Source organism: Protomyctophum bolini (assembly GCF_963924005.1).
Source record: "Protomyctophum bolini genome assembly, chromosome: 22".
NCBI lineage: Eukaryota > Metazoa > Chordata > Actinopteri > Myctophiformes > Myctophidae > Protomyctophum > Protomyctophum bolini.
The window spans coordinates 11607162-11615165 of NC_137883.1; the positions used below are offsets into that span (position 1 = coordinate 11607162).

General features: G+C 43.2%; 1 protein-coding gene across 1 annotated transcript; it reads left to right on the forward strand.

Annotated features, from left to right (window-relative positions):
* Positions 1 to 1825: 1825 nt before the first annotated feature.
* LOC308309618 (eukaryotic peptide chain release factor GTP-binding subunit ERF3A-like) lies at positions 1826 to 3403 on the forward strand (the record flags this gene model as incomplete). Its single annotated transcript, XM_080755529.1, has 1 exon — positions 1826 to 3403. One exon carries the CDS (start codon positions 1826 to 1828, stop codon positions 3401 to 3403), a length of 1578 nt encoding a protein of 525 aa, XP_080611655.1.
* Between the last annotated feature and the right edge of the window lie 4601 nt (positions 3404 to 8004).

Here is an 8004-nt window from a genome sequence, read left to right on the forward strand (position 1 = left end):
TTGAAATATTTATTAACAGTTTGCAGAATTACAATACATTTCAAGCACAAACTCAATACAAAGACTGTTAGTGGACGAGTGGACGACCCAATTAAGCATTAGGCCTACACTTGTTTACAAGAGTAGCCTAATGTGTGGAATGTGAAATGAGTAGCATAAAGAACAAAAATTATAGGCTACCTCACCTGACATATACCTCACCTGACCTTATTAACTAAAAATGTAAGTTTAGCCGTTACTGTTTAACCCATGGGTGTGTTGCAATATGCACTGTAGCCTACAATGCAAACATGAAGGCGAGTGTGCTCCGGTGCGGTATTTCCGAACGCGCCCGTAGGTATGAGTGACCCTTTTTCACTGCAGCCAAATATTGTATAATATTCCTTCAAATGTGTTACCAATGATAAGTAATTAAGGCTCCAATTCCCTTAAGGTCAAACAGAATCAAAGTCACAGTTGCTGCTATAGTAATAGTGCATGCAAGCTCACTGTAACTCCTGTAGGCCTACAGGATGTAACTATCGACCGACCGATATGGTTTTTGGCCGATATATCCGATCACCGATTAGTGGACAATCAAAAAGCCGATAGCCGATATTATGAGCCGATTAATTAAAGTTAAAAAAATATTTTTTGTTGGTGCAGGAAGCACCAACATCGTTTCAGTAACACTTCCCCCCTCCATCAATTGCAGCTTTTTTTTTGCTACAGCGCAAACATGTACTGTAGCAGCATATATATATAATTTTCTATCTATCTATGAATGCACCAAGTGTGTGTGTGTGTGTGTGTGTGTGTGTGTGTGTGTGTGTGTGTGTGTGTGTGTGTGTGTGTGTGTGTGTGTGTGTAATTGTCCAGAACCGCGCCAAAAAGGCCTCTGACCGGGCTCTGGACCGGGCCCATGCCCAGCGTCCATATGGAGCTGGCCTGTTCTGACCTCACAGCACTCCATATTTGGACCTGACACAAGACAGAACTCCACAAGCTGGCTGCATATACTCCCTATTTGGGCATGCCTTACAAAGAACTCCATATATGGGCATAAAAGGGAGACAGATTATCTGGGTGGGGCATTAATTTACAACTTGCATCGTACCAATTGAAGTAGGTCAGTGCCCAATGGGCTGTAGAGGCCCTACGGGCACCGTTCTAGTTTATCAAAACCGGATTTTCAATGAAAGTGGTTGTTTCACCATGTTTGCGCATTCATGAGAAATATAATAATCGGTCGTTTCTTTCCGATTATTTGTTTTTAGCACCGATACCGATATTAATTAAAATCATGAATATCGAAGATATGGAGTGTGTTGCATCAATCACAAACAAATCACTCAGCTCCATATATGGGCACAAAGGTGGGACACACAGACAGACAGACAGACAGACAGACAGACAGACAGACAGACAGACAGACAGACATGATCTGCTAGGTCTCATAGTAAGTGCTCACTGCATTCGCAATCACTGCGTTCGCAATGAGGCCCCTAGAGTTCGGCCAGCTATGCAGCCCTCACCTATGTCTATGCCTATCCACACTTTTCCTGGGCTGTGTGTGCTCCAGTTCCTGTCAATTTGATCCAATGAAAGCCAATGAAACTGGTCAGATGACCAATGATATCCAATTAAATCAACAGGAACTGGAGCACACACAGCCCAGGAAAAGTGTGGATACATGGAGACGGTTTGTGTTGTGTGTGATGTCAGACCAGAGGTCTAGACAACGTATTTAAGGTGTTGTAGAGACTAAAAGAACATTGAGAGACACATTGAAAGAGGAAAGAGCCAAACAAGAAGAACCACCACCACCAAGCTCCCCACCACCATCATGCTGGAACTGAGAGAAGCCGCAACTGAGCAGCTGGAGTCTGCGTTCAAGGCGCTCAATGTGGGTGCCAAGCCGTTCGTCCCCAATGTGAACGCGGCTGAATTTGTCCATAGTAATTCCGGCACTGCTGTTGAAACAGTAACCACCCTGGAGCTGTCTGAAATGTCAATTAGCCCAAGAGACGACAGGGGGCCAGGGATGTCGGTGATGATGGCGAGGATGGATGAGGAAGTGCCTATAATACACAATATGGTGACCACCCCTCCAGACGCTGCCAGGAAGGAGCATGTGAGTTTCATGTTCATCGGACACGTAGATGCTGGCAAGTCGACTATCGCTGGACAAATCATGCATCTAACAGGAATGGTGGATGACAGGACCTTGGAGAAGTTCAAAGAGAAGGCCAAGGAGAAGAACAGGGAATCCTGGTATTTATCATGGGCTCTTGACATTAACGAAGAGGAGAGAGATAAAGGAAAGACTGTGGAGGTGGGCCGGGCCTATTTTGAGACAGCGAAAAAGCACTATAACATCTTGGATGCTCCGGGTCACAAAAGTTATGTGCCCAACATGATAGGAGAAGCGTCACAAGCCGATGTGGCCGTGCTGGTGATCTCAGCCAGGAAAGGTGAATTTGAGACCGGCTTTGAGAAGGGCGGACAGACACAGGAGCATGCAATCCTGGCCAAAACGGTCGGGGTGAAGCACATCATTGTTCTGATCAACAAAATGGATGACCCTACAGTCGACTGGTGCCATGAGAGATATGAGGAATGCAAGGAGAAGTTGTTGCCATTTTTAAAGAAAAAGGTGGGCTTCAACCCCAAGAAAGATATTCACTTCATGCCCTGCTCTGGTCTTACTGGAGCTAACCTCAAGGAACCAACTAAACAGTGCATTTGGTATACAGGATTACCACTCATTCCATACTTGGACAGTTTGGCAAATTTCAATGCATCAAATGACGGCCCGGTTAGATTACCCATTTTAGACAAATACAACGATAGGGGCACTATAGTTCTGGGGAAACTGGAGTCTGGTTCCATCTGTAAAGGACAGCAGCTCATTATGATGCCCAACAGCAAGCATGTTGTGGAGGTGTTGGACCTCTACCACATGCCACAAGACGAGGAGACAGTACATGCCACCCCAGGTGAGAACCTCAGGCTTCGACTAAAGGGCATTGAGGAAGGCGAGATCCTACCCGGCTTCATTCTGTGTGACGCTGAGAATCTTTGCCATGCAGGGTGCACCTTTGATGCCCGAATTGAAATCCTTGAACACAAGTCCATCATTTGCCCTGGTTACAATGCAGTTCTTTACATCCACACCTGTGTTGAAGACGTGCAGATCACCAACTTAATCTGTCTAGTGGACAAGAAGACAAGTGAGAAGAGCAAAACGCGGCCACGGTTTGTCAAACAGGACCAGGAGTGCATTGTGCGTCTGCGAGCAGCACGAGTCATCTGCCTCGAGACCTTCAGAGATTTCCCACAGATGGGACGGTTCACTCTGCGGGACGAAGGAAAGACCATTGCCAGAGGTATAGTACTGAAGCTCGTTCCTGAGAGGGACTGAAGAGGGCAGTCACATGGTAGTACCAGTGAGAAAAGGGGCTTGGGGCGGAGGCTTCATTGGTATGGTGGTACCCCGACGACGGCAGCTCCAACCTCGCCCGCTCCCCTTTCACTCAGCCTTGCAAAGGGGAGCAAGTTCCGAGTTCTGAGACTTCCGGTAGGAGTGGCTAAGCAATGGCTGCTTGAGATTTCAGCTCTCTCTGGTCAATACAACAAACTCGAGATAAATGATGATAATGATAATGATAATTGCAAAAATGAGTGAGAGGAGACAAACAAGGAGTCAAACAGTTCAAAAATATACGAGAACATCATTACAAACAACGAAATGGATGGAGAACGACACACGGGTCAAGTGGAAGGTGCACAATGAGGAAACAACAGGTGGCCTAATCCAGAAGGGCCTCGAAAGCATTACTAAAGATAGAAAATATCTTTTTATTTTTTGACATACTATTAAAAGAAGAAGAAAACAAGGAGACACATGGGTGGGATCGATGACCATCATAAAGCAGGGATAGTTATCAGTCCAGTAGTGAAAGATGAATGGTTTTTACCATAGCGGCATACAGAACATATACTCGACTATTGTCAAGCTGCACTGCCAGGAATGGCATCCACATTTTTGAAACTTAGCTTGTGTATTCTGTCCATCATGACGGATTTGTTCTAGTTTAGCAATGGAGAGCATCTTGTTGAAACATTGCTTGGAACATGGAGAAGTTGGAGTCTTGTACATTTTTGGCAGCAACCACGTACACCTGCCTTAAGCATATCTGCTTTTGGTGAGAAGTAAGGGCCCTCATCTCATCAGAGCAACCAAATATTACCAAACAGCAATCTGGCTGGATATCCCTTTGCAGTTGTCTGGAGAACCAATTAAATATACTAGAGCGGTGCCCGTTGGGCGCTGGCCTACTTGGAACGATGCAAGTTGGACTCCATATATGGAGCCGGGGCAAGAAATATTGAGACGTGTGGGGACTTTTCACACCTGTGTGGGCACTCTTATCATCACACATTATCACACATCATCTCATTCCAGCCAATCACTATTTGCATCCTCACCATCATCAATGTTTGTGTTTACATAAACACTCAAAGCTGGCCATTCATTGCCAATGGCGTTCAATGTTTTTGTTAACACAATGTTTGTGTTTACACAAACCCTCAAAGCTGGACCTGGGAGAGGCTAGCGCCCCTCAAAAATAACTTAAATTAAGTCATGTATTTATTCAGACCCAGGTAAAATATTTTTATATATTTTGCCTGTGATATGAACACATCTGACCAGTTAAAGATCACAGTTTCGGATCACTTAATACCAATAGTATGAAGTGATCTGGAACTGAGAACGGCCTTCTGCAGAGTTGTTCGTCATCAATGTTTATATAGCTCATTGTGTATTTTGTATAGCTGTTTTCAGCTATATTTATTATTATTAATTATTATGCATGCACGAAGCTGACCGTGACGTGATGAAGATATGTACCAATGTCCCTTAGAATGCATATGATATGACGTCATATGCTGGCCCGGACATACGGAAGCAGGCCGTGCAGGTATGTTTTACGCGGATGTCCCATGACATGATGAAGATTATACCAATGCCAGGGTATAATTGGTTTACGATGGTGATGTAATGATGATATGTTTCAGTGTCAGGGACATCAAACCACCCGAGTAACCACATTATACCACTAATCACTCAGAAAATTACATATACATACATATAGACATATACACATACTGTATATAGACATATGAGCATATGACATTATCGATGGTGACGTAATGATGACACGTTTCAGTGTCGGGTGGACTAAAGGTGACACCACTGCCATAACAGGCATAAGTAATCAATACCATACTTCAAAATACTACCTTTTCTCCTCCAAAAGCAAAGTAAACGTAGCAAATAGCTAAACCTAATAATTCAATATTGCAAACGTTCCTTCACAGAGAGGCTGAGATTTGAAAGTTTGTAGCTGTCTACAGTAGCCTACTTGCACGCTCTGCTTGCGCACCTACTTGTGTGCAACAAGCAAGTAGGCACTCGACAGAGTGCAGTTCTAGTTATTATTATCACATGATCAGACCAGAATATCACAGCTTACATACAATATGAGTACATTGTCATCTGACCAGTAGTATAGCTCCATTCCTGCCCGATGTTGCCCTCATATGAGTGGTGTTCACATTTGGTGGAGAGTAGGCTACAGACCACAGTTGTTCAATTCTCAAGTAAAATAAACAACAAACACCAAATTGGAGCTTTGCTGGTCATTCCAGCTAGCCAGCAGGCCAACCAGCTCGACCAGCAGAAGCCTGACTGGGTGACCAGCTGACCAACCAGAAAGACCAGCCTGACCACTGACCAGCCTGGCAAACTAAAAGCAGCAAGCTAAAACCAAAAATCATATTAAAGTTGGTTTTGCTTTTCAGCAGGGAAGTAGTCAAGTCCTGATGTATTAACTTTATTTTTCCAACAGATGGCACTGTAGTCCTATGCAAAGGATTCAATGGGAGTCATTGAAACAGCTTGGAGCATTTTAGAATAGGCCTATGTATTCCACCTAAAATTATACTAAGCCTAAACAACCATGCCCAATATAGCTCGTTTGAGAGGTCATATAGTATGCAGTATTAGCTGCTTTAAGTGCTTTTATTGTGTAAATTGCAAACACATGCATAGATCTACATGGGTCTCCCGCAGGTCACAGACAAGGTCAGGGAGATAAGGATGAGGCTGGCATAATATCTATATGATGGGCAGATTGGGCACTATGTCAGTCAGACAGAGCCGATGATAAAGGCCTATTCATAGGGTTTTAGGTGATAAGGTGACCACCGGAAACAACAACAACAACACAGTAACCTTGCATGATGTCGCATCACAGACTCTCCACCTCGGAGGAAAGCCTGGTCTGTGTTGTCCGTGTGATCCGGTCTAGGCATGGTTTAGACCGGATGATAACTTAAAAAAACTAAAAACCTTCCCCCTCCCATAGAGTTATGGTCCCCCTGTTTGTTTTTAGTCTCGCCAGTCGCTATACGAGTTGGAATAAAATATGCATAAATTGCATATACCAAACAAGCTATTCCAATGAGTTACATCAAGGCTTTTATTGGGTATAGGCCTTAAAACTATGATGCAGGGAATTATTTGGGGTCATTTTTAATCTGGTTTGGGGGGTCCGTTCCGGCCTGATGATGACTACAAATTAGACTACAACATGATGGAAGTTATCATCCGCTCCTGACCGGATCATAAACCCAAATGGTATGCTCCCAGGCTAAAACCAAAGATTGTCTATATGGATGCACAAACTTCATTGGAGCCACTAGAGGCGCAATGGACTACAAGGGAAGCTTTGTGTGTGCTGAGGGAACTTTGCATCAGAAAAGGCAACACTGTATGGTACAGTATGTATGACTGACTTTTAGACTGTGCCACGTGAAGTGTGGGTATGGGTATGGGTATCTCCACAGTAAGTTGAATAATAAAAAGTGTGAATGGAGTTTCTAGGTGAAAGTAATTTTTGACATGCCAATTTCTGCCATTGATCCCCATTGTAAATTTGAAAGCACTATATTTCTAAAACTATATGAAACATTTCAAAGATTCCTTTTCAGGCAAACATGTCCACCGTAAGATGAACCTAAGTAGGCTAGAATGGGGTTGGTAGGTTTAAGTATGTAGGACTAGTAGTTTTTTTTCTTCATTTTTTCATTTTTTTTAATCCTAGTTTTTCATCATTTTGACCATGGGCTATAGGTAGCCCATATCGTACGGCATACTATAGCACGCCGTTTTTCATCATTTTTGAGGATTTGAAAAAAACGAAAAAAACGATGGGTTATAGCCATCGTTTTTGGAATTTTTGAATTTCTTTTTTATCTTTTTAGAAAATAGCAGCTGTACAAGCTCAAACAATGCACCGCATTGCGAGCTTGTAGATCGGCTATTTTCAAATATGGTCAAAATGTATGTGGGAATCCAGGTGAATGGGTGCACCTACTGCACCTGACCTAGTCACATGACCAGCAGGAAGCACAAAAGTCTTGTTCCTCCTAGTTGAGAGCCATTTTGCCTCTGCTGCAGGAAATGGAGTACCCTCTCATGCAGGGTGAAGGAGAAAGCACATGGTAGGCCTTGTTGGTTGCAGCCAATGTTGCTAATGGCTTTTGTTTGGTTGAGCACATGCCACTGTTGGCCATATTGTTCATTTGTGCACTTTAGTCTGTTTCCATGTTGTCTTGTTTGACCTTAATAATCAAATGTTCCCTAGTAATTATAAACTTGTAACTTTATTATCTTAGTATCTTGCCTCACTGATTATTGCCCTAATGTTTTATTTAATAATTAATTAATTTGTTTATTTGCTGTGTGCTGCCTGGGGGCAAACTATCTCAAAATCTAAAGCTTTTAGAAGCCGTTGTCCCATGGCCTAATGTGCAATGATTGGGCTGAGGACATGGGTGCATACTGGGCCATTATTAATATTGATTGATGTGGTTTAGATGTTGCTGCTATGCACTTTATTTGCTTTTGGTATTATTCTGATGTTTAATCTGCTGTGTACGGTTAGTTTAGAGGCC